Raw genomic sequence first — 23,373 nt, 5'->3', positions numbered from 1 at the left:
ACCTGGGTATTCTCTGGCGGGTGAGAGAGATTGTTTCCAGAACTTTGCCTCGCAGGCATTGGCACTCCAGGAGAGTCGGGACGCCTCTTTCCTTGGAGGGGGACAATGTGGTAGAGTCAAGTATATGGCATTCCTACTAGCTCTGGCTAGTGGGTTAACCCTTTAGCTCGATCGGTAGAGTGCTGGACTAGCGTGCCAGAGGACCCGGGTTCAAACCCCAGCAGAGGCATAACGTGTCTCTGTTACAACAAGATATTGACGTATTGCATCGGGGTATGGTTGTCATCTTAACAATTACATTTACATATATGTATTGTGTTCCGATAGGGCCACTTCGACATTAGGGCGAAGATGCGAAGTTGCAAAGGCGATAGTGCGAAGGCGAAAGAGCAAAAGTGCGTAGATGCGACGACGAAGCGCGAACATTTGATGCCTAAAGTGCGAAGGTGCGAAGGCGAAGGAGCTATACTTCTATCACTCCTTCCCAACTTTGCACTCTGGCCTTCGCATCTTCGCACTTTCGCCTTCGCCTTTTTTGATTGCATTCAGCAAGTCTCGGTCGATTACATAGAATTTAATACAGGCACCGTACTCGCTAACGTTTTCCGATTAATCCATGCTACATGTATTATTGGTACGCATGCGCTAGGCCATCGCGCTAACTATGAATGTTTATAGATATAATTTAATGTGTACATGTAACATATATATGTTTAACAGTGCTGGCTATGCCTAATCATTATCTACTTCACACAAATTTAATGTCCGCCATAATGTGTACATATGCACTTCCAGACTCCTGTCACTTACCAGCCGTCTCTTTACCGGGGAAACGCCCAAGATATCTCAGCAAGAGTACAGACACGTCCACACAGTTTGTCGCCCAGAATACATCTAACCTCACTCTTCAAACCACTAAGCAAGTTGATTTAAAAATAAATAATACCTGTTAAACAGGTTTTCTCCAGTAGTATTACTACACCCAGTGACCACTCATGCAAGCAAAAATATATAAATAACTCAAAAGTATGGAAATACATTTCAAACAAAATTTAGATACCAGAACTCAACCAAAAGTAAGGGAGTATGGTTGGAACATAATTGTGACAATCCTCCATGTAACTTTGGTGAAGAGAGGACAAGTAATAGCTTAGATACAGGAGCTGCAACTAAAACTTTAACCAGCTCCGGATGCCGACGCCTGGGGTATAGCATATGCTCCCATTGACTTCGTCTCAGTGAGCTAAAAGGCGAAAGCGCGAAGATTCGAAGGCGAGAGTGCGAAGTTGCAAAGGCGAAGAAGCGGTAGTAGTAACTATCACTTCTTCGCCTTCGCAACTTAGCACTTTCGTATTCGCGCTTCGCCGTCTCATCTTCTATATTCTTCATATTGTTCATGAATATTATACTTGCATTGATGATTTCCGCAATACAAACTGCTGGGTATACAAGTGCATCACTCAGAATTAATGATGAAACCAAAATTATGAAAAGTTTACTCCAATGTTAGGCATTATAACCAAGCTTAAGTTAGAGCCATTACGCCAGTAGAGGTTAACGGCTAATAAGGAAAATCGTCAAAGTACTGAGAGTACTCGTACAGAAAATATATTTTACTTTATCTTCGGCATACTTTAGTAAGTTTAGTTAATACCACGATGATTAATGCATCAATAGTTTGTATGATCATTGGTAACGTTGGATACAATAAAGATCGTTTGATCAAAATCAAGCGGGATATAAACCCGTAACATTGGTCCTAACCTCTTATCAACGCTTTTAGAAACAATCTTTTCTTATTATAATCGAAAAGTGTTTATTATCTATTAAGATTTACTATAGTCAGGTACTCTTCACAAATTTGCTCTTAAAGAATAAAGTCTATCCATGATCACAAATACAACATTACAACAAATGATGTTCATGTATTACGTAGAAGAAAACAAAACTAACGCAGAATGCTTTTAAAAAAAAATAACTTTCCCCAAGAAATGTAAATAAGAAGTATTCATATTTCTACCTTACCTGCCCCCTTAGTCTTTTTCCATAAAGATATATACATGTATCATTCTTCGATTGACAATTCATTCAGCAATGAATATTGCGTATATTATTACAAGAATTATTCTTCCATGATTATTGTTCGTTAATTATCACACAGTATCCTCATTGTGTATATTTATTTTTTCTATATGCGTTATTTCCCGCCGTTTGTCGACAAGAGAAGTAACGTAACTGTTAACAATCAATTTGTGACAATGTAAGAGTGTTTTACGTGTGCTTGCTACGGACAGGAAAAACTATATACAGTGATTTATTTACAAGATCGGTGTTTATAACTTCAAAATCAGTTGAACAGAGTGAAAAATAAAGTAACTTCAAAGTCATATCTTGGATACAGGGTAACCAATTTCTATTCATGTTAACGGGGGGGGGGGTCATTTTTTTTATGGGGGTCATTTTTCTTCATGTTTAACATGAAGAAAAATAACCCCTGGGTCTTTTTTCTTCAGAAAAATCCAATTATTCTTCAGCAAGGGGGGTCATTATTCTACGTAGAAAAATGACCCCCGGTCATTATTCTACGGGGGTCATTATACTTCATTACAACGTGCATTCTAAATAACACAACTGGCTTCCATTATACATTATGTAACATCACATGTTCAGTGTTCTAAAAAGCCCCTGACGAAAACATAGACTCTCATCAAGTGGAAAATTCAACAGTATTTTGAAACGAGTTCTATTTTTTTTCACACCTAACTGAAGAAGTAAGCAAAATAGAAGACTTCAAAGTTTTCAAGGGATTAAGAGAATGGTTTATCGCCATAAGGTGATATTGATTTGACGCAGACAGCAAAAACAGAGGTTTCAAACATAACGGATTTCTTAGCTGACATATTACAGTTAAAAAACCATACACTAGAGAAGATGTCATTGGTAACCTTTGGTGCGGAAAGGCCTAAAATAGTAAAAACATCTAAAGTTTCCTTGAAACTGAAATTCAAGGATGGACATTAATTTTTAAGTATTGATGCCAATGCTGTACCCAGAATGACAAGACTAGTCCAGAGGAAACCAATTTTCAAAGACATTCAAGATAGATTTAAAAAACTGTGGAAAAATCTATAGTTACGTGTAGCAGATACTCTACCTGTGAAGTTTGAAAACTCGACAGTTGACACCCTTATAGGTAAAGACTAATACCTGGATTTGATACTACAAAAAAGAATAGATATCCAAAAGGGATGTTTTTTACTTGCTTCTACACTTGGGTGGAGTCTCACTGCAAGAATGCAGCGATCATAGTATGAAGATGACGAGGACGTTATGAGGATAACCAATTGGACTTCATTTCTCACAAAATGTTGCCTCATTTCCAGAGTGGATGAATGCCTATCCATAAAACCTTTCATTGATAATTTTTGGAATCTGGAGACAATTGGAATTAACGATTCTCCTTACACCTCATTTAACGGAAAAGCCCTGAGAAATTTCGATAGCACATTGAAGATATAAAACAACAGATACCAAGTCACATGACCTTAAAAGGGAAAATTTCCAGAACTTCCCGAAAATAGAGAACTAGCATATTTATGGGAGACTGAATTCACTAGTCATCAAGCTGCAGAGTAACTCTGAGTTACTGCATAAGTATGATTTGATAATTCAGGACCAGTGTAATAAGGGGATTAAAGAAAAAGTTCAGTGCAGCAACGGAGAGACAGAAATAAGCATGACATTCCTCATCATGCAGTACTAGACTTAACAAAACCAACTACTAAAGTAAGAATTGTGTGTGATGCATCAGCGAAGTCGCAGCTTAAAATTTCCAGCTTGAACGAGTGCTTACACAGAGGACCAGTAATGCTTATGAGGACTTTTACTGCACTTTAGACTTAGGAAAATAGCAATGGAAGGTAATATTGAGAGGGCATTTTTGCAAGTTGGTCTACAGGAAAAAGGTCATGATGCCACAATTCTTTTCTGGTTAAGACCATCAGCTCAGTACTTATGAAAGTAAGTCAACAGAACACTTCCAGGTTAATATTTATGTTTACAATGTTATTACAGGAGTTGATACAATTGCGGAAGGAGAAACCCAAGGAAGTCTTCAAAAGCATGTCTATGAACTTGAGAGACTAGGCATCAAACGTTGAGGAGTTCTACAGACTTATACCTCCTGAAGATCAATCAATAAGAAAAAAGATTAAAATACTTGGAGTGACCTGCAGTCTTACAGAAGATGTACTCTCAGTTCCAGCCGGGAATTATGAAAGCATGCCAGTACCAGTGACCAAACGAGAAGAACTACAAACAGTTGCATCAAAATTTGACCCTCTTAGACTTTCACTCCAGATACTTTGAAGGCAAAACTATTTCATCAAGGGAAAAAAATCTTGAGTGGAATGAACAACTTGAAGAAGAAGATATCCAGCAGTATAAAGAGATTGTATCAGATTTAAGAGAAATTCCACTTTTTCAGATTCCAAGATACTGTTGGCTCCCAGGAGAAGTTTCCTACAAAATGTTGTGCTTTTGTGATGCGTCAACAAAAAACTCAGAGTTAGAGTAATATAAAACTTGCCTTAACATAGAAGAAGAGACATCATTTAGTTAATCAGTAAGGATTAACGTTAGACCGAGATGGAATCATTCGATGTGTTGGTAGACTAGGAGCTGTACATCTGACGGTAGAAGGTAGAACATCTATTTTACTTCCGTAGAAGCACCATGTAACAGGTTTCTGCGGAAATGTACAATCTGCAAAAGACATGAAGGAGGACAATACAAAATGGCTATAATTCCGCCCTTACCTAGAAAGAGACTGAATGAGTCCTCTCCATTTACCTATACTAGAGTAGACTATTTTGGTCCAATATATGTGAAAGCAGACGGCGTCACCAAGAAAGTATGGGTTTGCTTGTTTACCTGTTCAGAAGTTTGAGCCATCCATTTAGAGGTTATGCAAGATATGTCTACAGAAGAGGTCCTTTATAAATTGAGATGGGGAAAGCCGAAACAACTTATTTCAGATAATGCGTCACAATTTAAGTTGATCAGTGATGTTTTAGAAGAAACCTGGATCTCAGCAGTCAGAGATCTAGATGTTCAGAGCTGTATTGCAAATAAAGATATCAAGTGGCAATTTATAGTAGAACTTGCCCAATGGATGGGTGGTTTCTATGAGCTTCCTATTGGAATAGTAAAGAGATGCCTTCAGAAAACAATTGGGAAGCTGTGTCTTACCAACGAACAACGAAGAACTTTTTTAGCAGAGAGAGAAGCAGTGGTAAATTCAAGGTCATTAAGTTTATGTTGGAAATGACATCAACTGCAACATATATAATTCTTACTGTACCCATGTTCACTTCCTGACACTGAATCTTAAAACTGGTATTCCAGATAGTAATGAAGAAGATACAGATTATTCCGACTATTTACACAACATCAGCAGTGACGAGAAGTTATTGCAGATATGGAAGAACGGACAAAAACATTTAGAGGGATTTTCGGAAAACTTGGCGCGATGAATAGCTGTTAAGTTTACGAAAAAGAGCAGTATTTAGACTAAAAGAATAAAGAATCAAGGGCAGCGAGGAACCAAAGATTGGTAATTTGGTGCTAGTTACAGATAAACTTCAACGTGAAAGTTGGAAAATATGACGTCCATGTGAACTTACAGTGAGCCAAGATGGAGAGGTACCGCTACCAAGCAAGAAGACTCTCAATAGACGCTTTAACCTACTTTATCCGATTGAGTGTTCCAATGAAACAAAGACCAAAATCTGTGAGAAATCAGTGGAAAATCGAAGTACCGCAAGTATCAGGAGTATGACTTATAAAGATCAATCAGTGACCGAATCCAAAAATGAACTTGACGTTAGAGAGCCGCTGAAAACGAGACCCAAACAATTTGGTCGCACAAAAGGCAAAAACAAGATCAAAGACTGGTTAAATTTGTGACGACATTGTTGGTCGTGGGAGTGTTGTGAGAATATTTATTTCACAATGTCATGTCCATTTCTAATAAGTACATATATGTTTATGGGTACCTTTATAATTCTATAAGTTTGAATAATTTCCTAGTAACGTCATTGTATGTTCTGTTTTGTCAGGTCAAGGTAATTTGTTCATGTTTTATCCATTTTCCGTTTTTATCCCAGCGTTTACTTTTTGTCAGTTTATAACTAGAGGAAGTAAGTTAAGCAGAAGACAGTTGCGAAAACAGATGATTGAGAGGAAAGAAGAAATAGTTTGAAGGGGTTAAATAGAGATAGAGTACAGTTTAGTTTAGCGAATAAAGAGTATAGTTTGGGTTGCAAAATAAGTATTAGGGATAAATGGGTGGATTTTAAAAAATTAGTGCAAGAGAAGAGAGTTGATTAAGGTTATCTGAATTCTGTCGTTTGGTGTCAGATTGTGTACAGTGTGAACATATGTTTGTATATATATATATATATATATATATATATATATATATATATATATATATATATATATATATATATATATATATATATATATATATATATATATATATATATATATATATATATATATATATATATATATATATATATATATATATATAAGTGAATATGTATGAATGTGTTGGTATCAATTATTTTTAACAATGTGGTAAGTTATTCATGCTACATGTATTGTTCTCAGTCTAATATTGTATTGTTTTGTTGATTTATTTATATATGTTTATTAAATGTAAAAAGAGACAGAGAGAAATACAGAACTTCAAGGCTCGCCACACATTTAGTTAAATTAACATCCGATACAGTTACCATAAAAAATAGAGCAACTAGTCCCATAACGTAGAAGGTCATGAAAGCAATTGAAAAAGGTGCTTCCGCGTAAAAGTTGTAGCATGTTTTAATTTTTTTGTCTTACTAGCAAAAAAGTTAAGAATGTCCAAATACATGTAGTTTAGCATTCTTGATTTGTAAAGTACGGAACAGAATTTTATCGCACAGTGCAAATAAAACGAATAATACTTTACAAGTCACAACGTATAAGGATACATAACGCAGCACTGTTAAGGTTTTGTGGTCGCGCCGATCAGAAAGTACGGGGAATGTTAACTATGTCATCTTACAAAACAACACGTCGTAAAAAATATTAATAAATGAAGTTATTTCCGACTGTCATAGGTACGAAAACATTAAAAATTACATATGCGTGCAACTTTGTAGTCAAATAAGTCCAACAACGATTAATATAAACAACTGATTGATTGCGGTGCACTTTTCGATGTGACATCATATTGTAAATTTTGACGCATATTTTTTGTAGAGGGTGGTGGATCAAAGAATATTTCAACACGGGAAAATGAATTTCATAAATGAAAAAAGCATAATCTTAGTTCGATGTATTTCACACCAGGAAGCCTATCTAATTTCGCTTTTTACAAGGGCATACACTAAACAGATCACTACGATCTTTTGAAATTAATAAATGGAATGTTTAGTTTATCAAAAAGTGCTGCTGCTTTGATATAATCTATAAAATAAATTAAATAAATATGTAAAATATTAAGCAACTGTTATGTCATTTCCATCCGGAGCTCATTTCTTTGATGTTTATTCTAATATAAGATGAACTCTATACAAAGCAGCAGCACTTTTCAGAATCTACCAGAACAGTAAAATTTAACTATCATTTAAAATTTTAATTCAAGTAAGGATATTCCCTTGTAATATTGAATTTTATTTATGACCTCCATTCGAGAGAACTATGAACACATGTCACGTGACTATTTACTAAGGGGAACACACTTAGTGTCATACAAAGTAGCATTTACTATTATACTGATTCATTTATTATCACATTTATATCTATGAAATAACTTTACATACTACATATTTTGTAATGATAGATGCATCGTTTTATGAACCTTTAAATCCGCTGATATTTTCATAGTAAGCATCAACAGTGCTGCGTGATAACTAAAGTTAAATTATTTGTATCCATATTCACTTCATTCAATTAAACTGAATTTAACGTACATCAAATTCGATTGGTGGCAATTATTGCGTGGACTCTGAGGTCCACGCAGAAAATATATAAGCGAGGTTTAACCGGATGCTATGGGGAAAATTCAGCCTGCACATGAGCTAGCCTGGTTCCTGTGCGTAATGGGTAGCTCATGGAACCAGGCTAGCACACGTTTATCTGATTCGGGATCGGGATTCCGTGCCATATCTACACTTAAGGATGACATTTACTCAGAATGAAAAAAAATTCCACTGATGATAATGAAAAACCAACTATTGTGTGTTATAGACCTTACATGGTAGTGTCATTCATCACTTTCAAAAAAGCAGGTCGATGACCTACTTTTTGAGTTAATGGTCATTGAATATTTTTGGAAAATTTAAGAAAAATCCATAAAAATTTTACACTATGAATTGAGATTTTCTTAATTGTGAAAATAATACAAATTGCTTAACTCTTTAACAAATGAAATACAGTTTATGAATGGTAGTGACATTAAATAGATACAAAGCATTAAGTTTTCATTCACAATTTTTAATAGATATTCTAGTCCGAATTTCCTCTATCAGTTTTCAAATTACTACCCATTTTTGATTCAATATAACAAAAAAACTGAATGATGATAATGCTAAAACATTTTTAGTATTAAACTAAGTATGTTGACCTTTCTCTGCTGGCATGAAATTTATATGAGGTCAATGATCAAAATTTTGAGATATGGTGTCTTTAATCATTTTTAAGCATTTTTCAATATTTTTGTAGTGTGTGCCATGCGCTTATCTAAACGAAAAAGCAAAATAAAACCAACAGAAAATATGCAAAATTATGTAGACTAACAAATAAAATCTTAACTTTAAATATGATAGTACTACCAAAAATATTTCAGTGGAAAACAAAATCTTAAAAATTTAGTCCGAATTTCCTCTGTTTCGCTAAAGGTCAAACTTTGTCAGAGCCTAATTCCATAATTTAGTAAAACTATCTATTGTTATGTCAATAATAACTCATTTCATAGATACTTTTAGTATTTAAAACAAGTTTTACTCATGAAATTGAACTTTTTCACAATCCGAGTAAACAACGTCCTTAAGTTCAAAGGCGCTGTAATTGTAAAGTTGTAGGTAAACAGTAGAGAAACACAGTATTCCTTTTTAAAAAAAATGATGATGTGATGTGATATGAACTATCAGTATTATGAAATAAGTAAATGTTATGCCGAAACTGCAACATGCATTATATAGCATAATTTGCAATATTTTGTTGTTTTCTGAATACTCATGTAACTTAACTCTACTTTTATAGTAGGTGAGGCTAGAGAACTTCCCGATTAAATTTGTTGAAGCATTTAAGTATGATTGAATAATTATGTCACTGTATTAATGTTTAAATCTCAAGAAAAAATGCATCAAATTATGAAACTGTAATTTACACAAACCTGTCACTGCATAGTTAACGAAGTAGTGCAAATCGTAATGTGTGCGCAAATAGTAAAATTCACCAAATGCCTGATACTATACATGCAAACTTCATTCATAGATAGATCATAATTATTGTAGAAGTATGAGCCCTTTAAATTTTGAGATTAAAAGTCAGGGCTATATATACATATATTATACGTTATACAACGTACAAATTGAGTGGTTAAAGCAGAGGGCTAGAGTCGATGGAATCTCTGAGAATTTTAAGGATTCCACATTTTCATTGGAAACACATGCAAATGGACCACGTATTGTAGTCCTTTTTTAAAGGACAGCAACTTGTCTTATGGTAAATGTAATAAAGTTTCGTGTGAATATTTGCATTCTACAATGAGTAAACATATATTTCTATTTACTTGTAATAAAGGCGTTATTATTAAAGTTGATTCTAATTGAGTAACATGTTCTGTCACCAAACAAATTGAATATGAGAGGGAAACTCATCTATTGATTGAAAAAGTGCACAGTTTAAAAAATATAAAAAGGAAGGATTTTATAAAAACATTTTAAATAAGGAAATTGATCAAAATAAAAGCCATTAATTTAAAAATTGTAAACAAAAACATTGACGATATAATGAACACATTAATTTTATTTGATATAATAATAAATATATCGGTATATTAAGCATAGTATTGTGTTGACGATACCGATTCAAATGCTTTATCTGTAAGAAAAAAGTGCGAAGATGATCAGTTTCAATAAAATGAAAAACTAGACGCTCATTGCGTTTGCATACACCTTAAAAATGCTATCGAGACAGTTTCTTTCATTTCTCAATATCATTTCTCAAATTCCAGTAAGTCTCTCAAAAGATTTCATCAGACATATCTTAATACAAGGAAAGGGTGTCGTTACCGTGACATTTGATAAAATTTAAACAAAAATTATTAAAATCCATCATTTCATAGATAACATGTTGAATCGAAAAACAATTAAGGAAGAAAAATGAGTCGGCATTCGGGGATTGAACCTGGGTCACCTGGATAAAAGTCTACCACTCAAACGTGAATCAATTTTAGAACAAAGATATATATTCTGCTTTATTAAAACGTATGTATCGTAACATGACATAACGTTACTTGTAGGTTGTGTAAAATGCACTGCAGCTGAAGAATAACAATCATCATTGAAATTGAGAGAGAGAGAGAGAGAGAGAGAGAGAGAGAGAGAGAGAGAGAGAGAGAGAGAGAGAGAGAGAGATGAATTGATCAGAAATCGTTTGGTAAATAAATTGATTATTTTTTATGTGTTTTTTTTATACATCGATTTTTCTTCGTTTTGTCTCAGGTTTATCTTTGTTGACTACAGTACCCGCAACGGTATTTTTTTAAAAGATAAACGATAGGATAGGATTCACGCACGATAGAACAGTATACACGCACGAAAGGATAGGATTAACGCACGATATAACAGTATACACGCACGAAAGGATAGGATTAACGCACGATAGAACAGTATACACGCACGATATGATAGCATTGATACACGATAGAAAAGGATAAACGATGTTCATGATAAACGTATGATCGATTTAAACGATATTCACGAACAAACTGATAATGACAGAATTTGAGAGAGAACACGTACAAATAAAGATTTACGTGGAATTTCTTTTCAGTAACAATTGCCGAGTTGTTAATCATTGCTGCATCATTTATAGAATGTATAAAAATGACAAGTTAATTTTTTTTTCAATTAAAATTTTGAGCTTTCATGATCAATAAATTTTCTGTATTGTTTAAATTGTTTTCATTACCGAACACCCTTGCCGATCGCCGCGAATATTTCAGCCCGAGATTAAATCACTCGGAAAATAGCGGGTTTAATTATATAAATCCAAGTCTTGTATAAAGTAAATATAAAATCTATCATAAGTACATTTTCTGTATAAGAAAATGATGCATTAAAAACGAATTATTACAGGCAATTTAAATAAATATTTACTCAGATACACATTCCGCGTATGATTTGTTAACATTGTTTTCATTACCACACACCCTAGCTGATTGCTGAGAACATTTCAGCCTGAAATCATATATCACACGGTAAATAACGGGTTTAAAATACAACTCGGGTGTTAATTAAATATAAATTATATCATAAATAGTTTTGTTTCTGTAAACTATGAAAATATAAAAATTATATTGCATAAAAGTTAATGTTTACGCAGGTATACACTCTGCGTACGATTTAATATATTCGATATACAGGTAAATATGTTACCTTGTTCCTAAGAACTTCCTTTTTCATTTTCAATGTTAACAGATATGATTTACATATAATATTGGTTAATTTTGATCTAAAAATTTTAAAAATTAGTATCCTGACGGAATGTTGGATAGGATTTTACAATTCTTGTTCGATAAATATTCGTATACGGCCCCCCGAACGAGTTGCAACTTAGTAATAAATTTACTTGCTTATAAAAAAGGCACTAAACGATTAACACGATAGGATAAACGGAAGAATTGTTGAAATTAAACGATAAACCTGATAGGATTCACGCACGATAGGATAGCATTAACGCACGATAGAACAGTATACACGCACGAAATGATAGGATTAACGCACGATAGAACAGTATACAAGCACGATACGATAGGATTGATACACGATACGATAGGATAGGATTGTAAAAAAAAACGTTGCGGGTACTGTAACAATATGTGATAAAAAAAAAATCTGCTATGTCGGCAAATAAAATAACTACCCAAGTGGTATTTCTACATTTCAACGATCAATGTTAAGCAATCGGTTAATAAAATATAAAATTATTGAATTTTGACCACGATGCTTAATCACTAAACAGATATAATAAATCCCGCTTATGGAGGAACATTACATGTATTAAGTACTTTTTAATTAATTATAAAGTTTTGACAGATTTTAAGTGATTGCAATCCCAATTAACCCTGCCGTAATTGATTTTTTTAATCAAACGTGAAAATTTATACTTTTTGTTTCAACAGTGTAATTCCGTGATCAGTGTTTACAACTGTTTATTCCTAGGCTCAAACACACATACACAGGTGGTCAGTTTTCCCACCTTGTCGCAGTCACCCGGTCGTGTGTATAGTTCCGTGTGTATACTTCAGAGGCCTAATCCCAAACAGACAACATATTTTTATCTGTAACCATACACAAACACATATACAATATATAAGCAACACATGTATGCATGCATGCTTGTTTCTATGTTCATGTATGTGAATAAATGTGAATACATACTAAACAGTCGTCATCTTAAAGTCATGTAGAATACTTAAAACGTAGGTACATTGCTAAATATGTGCATACACTCATTTAGATGGCGGCATTTCTTTAATGCAAGCACAGCGACCCAGCTGACTCTAATGTGGTCGAACTGCAGGGGTGTTTCGGCGGCATGTCTTTTATGCCAGCAATTCGACGAGCGCCTGAATTTAGCGAGCTGCTGACAGAAAAGAGCTGTATATGTGTACTGAAAAAAGCCGCTATTATTTTTATTTATGACAAAAATAAAACAATAATAAAACAGAAAAACATTCAAATCCAACATTTTAAAGATAAAATTGTTAAACAAAACACAATTAATTAAGACAGAATATATATTCGGCAGTCAGGGACTGAACCCAGGTTGCCTGGGCATAAGTCTGCCACTCAAACGATTGAGCTACGCGGACTGTCGCTTCTGAACCTTGGAACCCAAAATCTTGAGAATTTGTAGATCGATTTTAAAACAAATTTCATAATTATTCAGAAGTTTTGAGAGCGTCTGTATTGAATAAACACATAAAAAAAATCAAGAAAAACGTTGAAAAATTTATTTTTTCATTTTTTTCCCGTGACGACCGGAAGATACAGCCGACGTTCGGATATGCGAGAGACACTGCGATTAAAGACTCTCTACCGTCCCTGAAAATTTTAACATTCTATCTTTTAAATTTTAAGAGACAAATTCTGAACAAGCAGAATCAAAAAATCGTAAATATCTCGGGACCGGAAGTGACGACCAAATAAATTATTTTTGAATTTCTTAAAAATGTTGTGCTTAAAAAGATCTAAAAGTTTAATAAAAAATCGGCTGAAGCTTTTTTGAGAATACGTCAAAGAAAAAATAAATTAATAATAGGGGAAAAGAAACAAATCAATAACAATAAGACCTTCCGTTGGAAACGGAAGACCTTAATAATAGGAGAAAAGAAGCAAAGCAATACGGTCTTTGCATCCAAATCTAAAAGATATTATCCTAAATTATTGTTCTAAAAGACTCACCATATGGCCTCCATTCATTGCCTGTTATTAAAAAAAAGGTTTAATTAGAAAAAAAAAATACAGTAAATGTTTATATTTTTTTTTACTGAAAAACAGTATTGTTCATAAACATTGAATAAAAAAAAAACTAAAAAATAAATTGTAATGATTTATGTTTTCAGCGACGTATTAAAGGACATATTTGTTAGAGGAGGGGGAGGCCCAAACGTGTAATCGTGTAACATGTAAAAAAACATGTCAAACAAATCGTACAAATAAAAAGTGAAATGTTGCAAGATTCCACAAAAACGTTAAAAACACACACACGTACAGCTGCAATTCACTTTACAACATTTAGAAATCGTAGCCGTTTGTACTTATAATCATGCATTGCAAAAATTGTGAATCGAATTTCATTGCGTCTAAATAGTGTCCATGTCAAATATTTTGGGGACACTTCCTGAGATCACTTAAGGAGGACGATTTGGCTTTTTGTGAAAAAACACCTCAATATCATAACTCTTTATTTTTTAACCATATGCAATTTACATCAACAATAGATTATTTGAAAAGTTTTGAGAAAATCGACCGCTTGGTTCTATTTGGAGGCCGTTTCAAAATACTGGTACGTATACAATAGGAATGTATAAGAAATTTTTTTTCCGCAATTCGGGACAGATAAAAAACCACTACACTTGTAGTTTTTTCTGAAATGTAATATGTGATTAGTAACATAATTTTTTATCTTATATATAAAAATACTTAATTATACCGTCTGGTTTTCAGTTAGGCCATCTCAAAATTTTAAAACACACCAGTTGTTTTCTCTATATTTAAAATATTTCAAATGAAGATTGCTAAAATGGATTTAAAAAAACAAAACAAATGAAAAGTATCCTTGAGGGTAGCAGTTTTCTATGTATAGATTTTCAAAGACATATGACTTATACTTTTTTGGTTATTTCTTACAACGCACCCCTACAAAGCTTCATTTTATCATAACGTTATAAAAGCACGATGGCAACGCTCACCTACAACAAAAAAGAATACAAAATTTGTTTAAAAATCTTAATATTTTTATTTGTATTTTGTTTATCGTGTTCAATTTTATAAATCATATAAAAATAATTAAAAGTAAATATGCACTGTCTGTATTTTACCAGAATGCGCAAACACGTGCGCAATGAAAACTTCAGTCGGCCTCTTTATGGATGTTGGCACCTGAAATACTAGCAATGTCAATCATCCAAAGACATCTTGAATTTAACGATTAGGACCTAAGATGTTCATTCATATTAATTGTGACTTATGTCACATGCCACTTCAAAAAAAAAACCATGGGGCCTCAAACAGAAATGATGATTTTTCTGAAATTATTGCTTAAATTTTGTATGGAAGTTGATTATTTGAAGAAATCAAAAAATATTTGTTGTTTGAACTATTATTTGGTTATGATTTTAAAACAGTATAAAGGTGAACACATGTTGTGACTTTAAAAGTTATTTTCAAGTCGAAGTTAAAAAAAAAACCTGCTTTACTGATGGTTTCAAATTCAAGTACATAATGGATACACTAGCAAATGTAAAAATTGTTATAAAATTTTGAAGCAATCAAATTATAATGCAAATTAAAAAAATAATAGTTATGCCATCTTTCCAAAAATTTACATAGAAATATGCATATTACATTCAATGACTCATATAAATGTAAAAAAAAAGTAGGGGTCAGATCTAACAAAAAAATGAGATATGACGTGAAAAAATCTAATTTTGGGCAAAAATTGGAGTTATTTTTTTCTAACTTCTATTATATATCAGTTAAATATGCCAAAATACGTCGATTTAAATATTAAATTATTGTTCAAAAATGTATTTTTTAAGAACAACATAAATATATCGTAATACACAAACTATCTGGAAGTTTAGTCTGCTTTTGAATTAAGAGGCTAAAGTACCAGTACTCTAAAACTACTGAGTTATGAAAATTGTTTGTTTTCGTCTGAAAAACTTTTCGCCACAAAATATAATCATTTACTAAATTTTGCAAACATATTATTTTCTTTTAACATTTTTATTTAATATGGTTTATTTGGCATTGTTTAATTTAAATAGAAACGAGCTCGTTGCAAGCCACAGCTAATGTAGCTTCCGGCCACAATGTACCAATACCAATAGCGTGATACAATTTCATTTCCCGAATTAGTCCTACATGTTTATTCATTTCCGCTCGAGTGTATGCAGTGAAAGGGTCTCTTTTATGTGCTTGTTCATACTCGACAGAGATGTCCAGCAAGATAGTCACATGTGAGGAGGGGGCCGTGTTAATGAAGCATTTTTATAGCAACATTCCAACAAGGGCACGGAAGAGCGTGGTGAGTATTTTTTCGCTTGTAAAAGTTTAATTAATGTAAAGTTAGTATTTAATTGGTTTTAAATATTCATACGTTATAGTCACCTTGGCTATAATTCCCCGTAATGTTACCTTGTGTGCGACCAGATGTGACTTCAGCGAGAGTATTTGAATAGAATTTGTCTTTTTCAATCATTAAGGGTTTCTTTTACTGTATCAGGAAAAGGGTTTTAAACGGTTTTTTCTTTGCTTTATTTTTTTTTTACTTCTGATGTTACATTTTCATTTAAAAGTTAGGCTGAGTTATATTAGCTACCGAATGTCTGACGTCATTTGGTTACCGCCATTTTGAAATACTCTAATTGTAAACAAGTAAATATAATGTCAGTATACACATACTGATTTTGAATGTTGCCTTTAAATATAATATAGTCATAATTATATAAATGCTACTGATGATATACAGCTAAAAGATAATATTGTGGTGTTATGGTACATGTGTATTGTAAACATAATGTAATGTCGTATTGTTGCGATGGGGAATTTGAAAGACGATGAAGTAGACGATGATGATAATTTAAGAGTAGATGATGAAAGCTGAAAATGATGACGATGATGGTGATGTTGATGTTTGTAATTAGTAGTAGACGATTATGACGATGATGATGACGATGATGGTGATGTTGATTATGAAGTAGACGAAGACGATGGTGAAAATGATAATGAAAATGCTGTTGATGATGGTGATGATGATTGTATTGGTTTAAGCCCCATTCACATTTGGCGCACGAGCACTTTAAAACACGTTGCGATTGAAATTTTTGAGCTTCGCATGAGCTATCGTATACGATTCATGCGTTTTTGTGGTCGAATCAAGTCTCCTAAAAAAAGTGGACATGCACACTATTTAGACCCGACCGAATGCGATCCAAATTATTGCAGTGCAACGCATGAACACTAGTACGAACATTTTCTAACATTTTGTGTACTCGCAAGAGTGATGCACGATTGTTAAAGAACGTAAGATAAATTGCACCTATTTATTCGTGTGTTGTGCGACCATAAGACTGTTGTTCAACGTGTCTCATGTAATCTTGCAACATTTTACTATCATTGCAAGATTTATCGGTTTTAGCTTCCATTCTTTGCCACTGGTATATACTGAATACAGTGTTATTTTCGCCAAGTGATATTTTCGCTTCTTCTTACTTTTTTGCCTCGTCTTGAATTAGTCCCCACAATTTTGTGGTAAGAGATAATGTGAGACATTGGAATTCGCCAAGTCTTAATCCGCTAACTGACAAATAGAGCGAAATTAATAAATATAAAACGGGGGCAAATAGTCCCTCTATACGATTAACACTTTACATGTATAAGCATATCTGTTTCAGGCCACAGCTAGTCCTGTTTTTGGCTGTTGCTTTTATTATCTCCTTGGGCGGTATCTTCTCTTGCATTTAACTATATCTACAGATAAGCATCGGAAACGTGTGGTATATACATGAATACCCCCTCTTACTCGTACGAACATTCGTACAATGAAACGCATGATCGGACGAGTTCCGCTCATTCTTTCGCATTGGTGCACATTTAATCTTCTGATCATCTGGTCCTTCGTGCAATCCTATCGCATTATCTTACAACACTCGCTTTCCATGTACAACAGTTGCATATAGACGCAAGATATATCGCAAGATTCAATGCAATTACTTCACACAACCGTCGCGTTGAATCGTGCGAGTTTCGAACGAATACTTTTTCATATGCGATTATTTTGGCAACAGTATACGAATCTTATCTAACTTGTTTGTCGCACGAATATTTTGTCGCTTCTCCTCGTGCGCCAATTGTGAAAGGGGCTTTAATCACCATATTACAACCATATCTAGGGCCGGGACTAAGCCCTAGAGTAGGATAAAATCTGTAAATTTATTTAGTGGCAGTGTAGAGATGTTTTCCAATTATGCAGCCATTTTTTTTTCATTGTAATTTTTCATATATTTTTCTAGGTGCCTGAAATGTGTTGTTAATTGTTAATTTTGTTTATATTCAGTGTATATTTTCCCTTATGTTTGCATTGGAAATCTGCGACGTTCAATTTCCTATGAATACACTTTGCCAATTCATGCGGAAGCGAACTAAAAATATGTTAGTATGGCTATTCTATATATGCTTCATATACCTTACAACAAACGCGTATAATGACTTTACAGCAACAATACACATATTATTCATACAAATAGACATCAGTATTAATATAAATATAAATTAAATTATCTATCAGTTTCTTTCTTTTTTTTATTTAAAGAGTTATTGTCGTTATCTGAAGTGTCTCCGCTTATACCGTTACAATATGCTAAATCTAAAGGGGTCTCATTGGCTGCATGATTTTTGAAACTGGGATAAGATGTAAAAAAAAAAGTCACTTATTGCAAAATTTCCTCATGAGTGTGGCTACCAAGTATTTAACAGTCTATGAAAGAAAAGAAACGGAAAACTTCATAGTCAATTTGATCGTTTGCTTTCTTCATACATGTACATGTACTAAAATAGCAAAAGGGATATATTTATTAGGGAAACAGATTAATTTGATAAAATTACAAAATAATAATATTCTTTTACTATTTCGGATAGACATTTTGCCAAAAATCATGTCTTATCACATCATATAACACTTTTTAATTCAAACGTACAACGTGCGTTATAGAAAACGGTTTACTTCACCCGTAAATGCACTTGCAGAACTTTAACGTTTTATTATCGTTTAGTATTTCTCCAATGAAAAGTAACCAGTAAAGTATGTACCTTCTTAAATAGGTAATTAACTATGTTTTTTTAAGTGTACCTTGAACGAAATAATTAATAATACTAGACAAATATAGGTAAAACATGTACAAAGTTACGTCGATGTCGACAGTAAGTTAATATTGCTATTATACCTTTGTTAAAGAAGCAGTTGTACATGTATTTATATTTTGCACTAAAATAAGGCATTGACCGAAAATAACAAATAAGATGATTAACTTATAATTGAAAAGCAACAGAAACCAGGTTACAACAAGCATGGTATATACATTGCATTACATTATAATTCACGTACAATTTAGCGTTTAAACGTGCATCTATTTATCAGCATTAAATCACTTTTATAATTAGAAAGTTACATGTATATAATGCAAAGGAACTATAACACATTTTAAAACCCACAAAACAGTACAAAGTTCACAACTGAAATAACTACGTGCATAAAATTATAAAATGGCAGTAAAAACATAATACATTCAAGTGACATACCAAATTTTCAACATGTCCGATGTTTGTATCTCTCTTACATGAATATACCTTCAAAACAAATAATTGTTATTAGTTACAAAGGTGAAAGACCTTGCATTTTTACATTCATTTACTTGAAGTTTACAATCGGATAATGGATAAAGAAAAGAAAGTGAAACCAACTCAACAAAGAAACATCATAGACAATCAAATCAGTACTGTTGTGCAGTTTTTACTCACGGTTATTTCTATTTGAAAACGTGGTCAATGAGAAAAAAAAACACGAATAGATACATTTAGAAACATATTTGATGATATCACAGTGATAATAATTAAATTATATAGGTATTAAAGTTAATTTTAAACGATTTTAAAAACTTTTAAAAGCATTTTGTTTTTCAAATTTATGATTAATCAGAAAAAAACCCATAAAAATTGTTTTCACTTGAAGCAAGATACCAATAAGTTTCAAACAGGAAACTTGTTATTTTTCTTTTTATTGATGTTGCATTTCACATGAAATATGACATCATAAAAATATATACACTGCCCATTGTATTGATAAGATAATGTGCGTAAAAAATGATACAGTATGCTGAATACTTGATACAGGTTCAGTTATATACTTAACAGATACAGACAAGTAATGATGTTATGACAAATGTGTTATCATACCTTGTTAAAGACTGGAGTGGGTGAACTGTTGCTCAAGTAAGATTCTTCTTCTTCACCTACACGTATAATGTCCCTTATAATTAATGCTTATCAAGCTGAAAGCTAATATAAAGCAACAATCGATGCAATAATTAAACATCTTTTGAAATATATTTTAACACTTTAAACATTTCTTTTTTTCTCCTAAAATAGACGATGTGCATGCCATCGTGCAAACAAAATGGAAATAATTTCAAATTATTTTGTAAACCGTCTGTTTTCTCTATTAGTTTTATGCTGTCTTTTTGGAGGGTATACACAGGTTTAGAAAGCCTAACAGGGTTGGTTGTTGCCATTGATATAGCGTATTGGTTGTATTGAGAAAAACTCTGTATAAAGTTATAACAAAAATGGTAACATTCAAGAGCTAAAATAAAATACTTCTTAAGGAAGGAGTCTTTTCATTATCAAACATACTTCTTATAATAAGTAATGCATGAAATTTTGACACAGTCAAACGGATCATATTACTTAATGATTCTATCAGTTTAATTAAATTTGACCTTTTTTGTTTTCGGATAAAGGTCAGGTCAAGGTCACTACCTTTTTCTTCAACGTAAAGAATGATTAAAATAAGTGTAGCTCTTTATAGTTCTGTAGACATTTGTTTAAGATTTGAAGATTCAAATCTTCAATGAAACCATAGACCATGAGAGTGTCTATCAGCTTATACTACTAAATTAAGATAAATATTTATACTAAAGTTGATATTGCTTAGACCGCATTTCCTCTAATTTTCTTAAATTTTGAAGAAATTTTGATTATTTTTTTATGCTTCCAATTATAAAATATTTCTAATTTTTATGTATTATGAAGACTTTATATAAAGATATAAATTGACAGAAAAGCTAATATATTGACCATTTCATAAGAGAAAGAGAGAAAAACTGATTTTAGGGATTTTTTCACAAAAATCAATGTATAGAATGGGCGCTTTAAAAAGCTTATAAAAATGTAATTTGATAGGCAAATCATATTTTAAAAACATATTCTGAAACCCAAGTATCATATCATTAGTTCACATTAGTAAAAAAAAAATCCAACATTATTGTTATTGTTTTTAAAATGCTAAAACAGACTCATTATCTATATCATCTGCAGCAATTCTGAATTGCGCAACATGTGATATTTTCCTACGCCAATATTACGCCAAAAATATAGTCCTTGTTCCATTCTAAACATTGATTACATTTTTCTATGCCAAGTTGTATGATAGTAAAAAAGAAAGAAAAATATACTATTTTAATTTCCTTTCATCTTGATTTAATGAACAATTAATCAAATTTACGTTTGACAAGCCAAAACCAGAAAAGACTCCTTCCTTAAACTTTAATAACTTTGACCTACATTAGATGATTGTTTTGTTTATCACGCACCACGCAGCCTCCTAAAGCATATATATATATATATATATATATATATATATATATATATATTCATACATGTATATATATGTGTGTGTGTGTGTGTGTTTTCCCTTAAACTGAAATATCATACTCTCATTGGTTTAAACATAGCACGTGATTGCCTCATATATCTCTATATTCATTCGGTGAGAAATAATATTAGGCAATCTGGCCGTCATTGGCCGACGCTTCGCTTACTTATTTCGGCATTTCATAGTATTTAATAAAAAAGCTGCATGCTGTAAGTTCTTAAAGAAGTTAGAGCAGTTGCCCTTTGAAATTCTATAAAATTTGAGTAGTTGCACTTAGAATATTGACGTCACATTGCTTTGTCGCGAGCAGAACAAAATTGCAGCGTCGAAAACATTTGAAATTGAATAGATACAAAACGTTGTAAGTAAACATGGGTAAAGCAAATATTTTTAAAGAGTATTTGAAAAGTGAGATTGAGAATTTTGAAGAGTTTAAATGAGTTAAATTGGACGAGATGTTAAGCATCTTGTACATGGCGTTGCGTAGATCATCACTATTTGTGAATAAATACAATGTATGTCGCTTGATAGTCCTCGGGTAAAGCAAACACTTATTAGGTTAGTTAATGACTATTCGCGTCGCCATCTATGAAATTGATCAACCCAGTATATTTCCGTAGTGAGTCAGTAACTAACCTAATAAGCAAAAATATTACACCCGTCCCTTATTCGAGACAATTAACTAAAAAATAAATGAGGAGGGAAAAATACATCTACAAAATTAGCACTAAAATAAAAATCTATAAAAAACTATATATACACCTGACTTAAACTTGACAACTACATATTGAACTGAAGAGCAAAACCCCTAGAAATAAGAGACGCAGCGGACGGTCTGTGAAAAAATGCTGAAAGTTATTCTTGTAGGATAACTCGCCCTCAAGCACGCAGACACACATGCACACACATACGTTAGTGTAAAGCAACAAATAGATTAAGTAATCAATTGAATAACTTTAAAAACAGTTGCTTTTTCGATGATTATTTTATGCAATGGACAACATCACACTTATATTTCCATTTTTAGTGTTTTTGTCTGTGATTACACAACAAACCAATTTTGTATTTACAATCTAATTAACCTAAATTTTTGGGGCGCAAGCTACGTTTGCAAAATTCAAAAAAAAAATATGGTAATATTCTATTATCTAATTGCACATAGGCTCAAAATTAAGCAATGAGGTGCTAATTTTTGTCGGAGTGTGGTCAGATCTATTCAAAATCCATGTTTAAATAGAAATCTGAGTTTGAAACATATTTTGTACAGACTATGTATCAAACCCTGACTTCTGTTGAAACATAGTACATACACATCACAACACTATTTACATATCATTAATCATAGATGAAGTTATGCATTACTTTTGTCCCTAAAGTTATCGACATCTGTTTCAAGGTCCTGAAAATCCTGTTCTGTTTCATGCCTTGCAGTTGTATTGGCTGCTTCTGACCTGTGCTCTATCCATGATTGTGAGTATTTGTCATAATTTCTGGCACAATGCTGGTAGAATTCGAGCTGTGGAAAATCTTCACGACACTTCGGGCATCTGATCACCTTTCAAAAAATAACAATAGGTAGGACACGGCTTCATTTCACACTTCAAGATTTTCTACTCATGACAGACTAACCATATCAATTTCTTGCAAAGAAACTGAAATTGGGCTGTAAAAAAAAACATTTTATTTGTTGTTTACATTATATTCGCACCATTGCCTTCCATGTTTCATTTGCTTTTAGTTAGACAAAATGCCATTGCTTTTAATGCAACATATATATAAATAATATTTTTAAAAAATAATTTTACATTCGTTTCATTACATCATCGATTCATTGCACTCTTTAGCAAGATGTCTAGAAGTAGAAAATGAAGTTTT

At 32.6% G+C, this 23,373-nt stretch overlaps 1 protein-coding gene across 3 annotated transcripts in view; it reads right to left on the bottom strand.

The window, feature by feature from the left end:
• Nucleotides 1–23,373, bottom strand: part of LOC117686629 (uncharacterized) — a 45,525-nt gene that overhangs the window by 3,292 nt on the left and 18,860 nt on the right. For 2 of the 3 annotated variants that reach the window (XM_066080743.1, XM_066080745.1), the window contains exons 2-5: nt 22,861–23,053; nt 20,022–20,077; nt 19,368–19,415; nt 13,746–13,766 (exon numbers count right to left, since the gene is read on the bottom strand). In XM_066080743.1, the coding sequence (XP_065936815.1) occupies nt 13,746–13,766; nt 19,368–19,415; nt 20,022–20,077; nt 22,861–23,053 (318 nt within the window). Of the gene's footprint in view, nt 1–3,719; nt 4,765–13,745; nt 13,767–19,367; nt 19,416–20,021; nt 20,078–22,860; nt 23,054–23,373 lie in introns of those variants that run through there. The other variant, XM_066080744.1, reaches the window with a different exon arrangement.

Source organism: Magallana gigas, chromosome 4, assembly GCF_963853765.1.
Source record: "Magallana gigas chromosome 4, xbMagGiga1.1, whole genome shotgun sequence".
NCBI classification, from domain to species: domain Eukaryota; kingdom Metazoa; phylum Mollusca; class Bivalvia; order Ostreida; family Ostreidae; genus Magallana; species Magallana gigas.
Note: the sequence above shows the minus strand (reverse complement) of the source record. Positions and strands in the feature narration are given on the sequence as shown.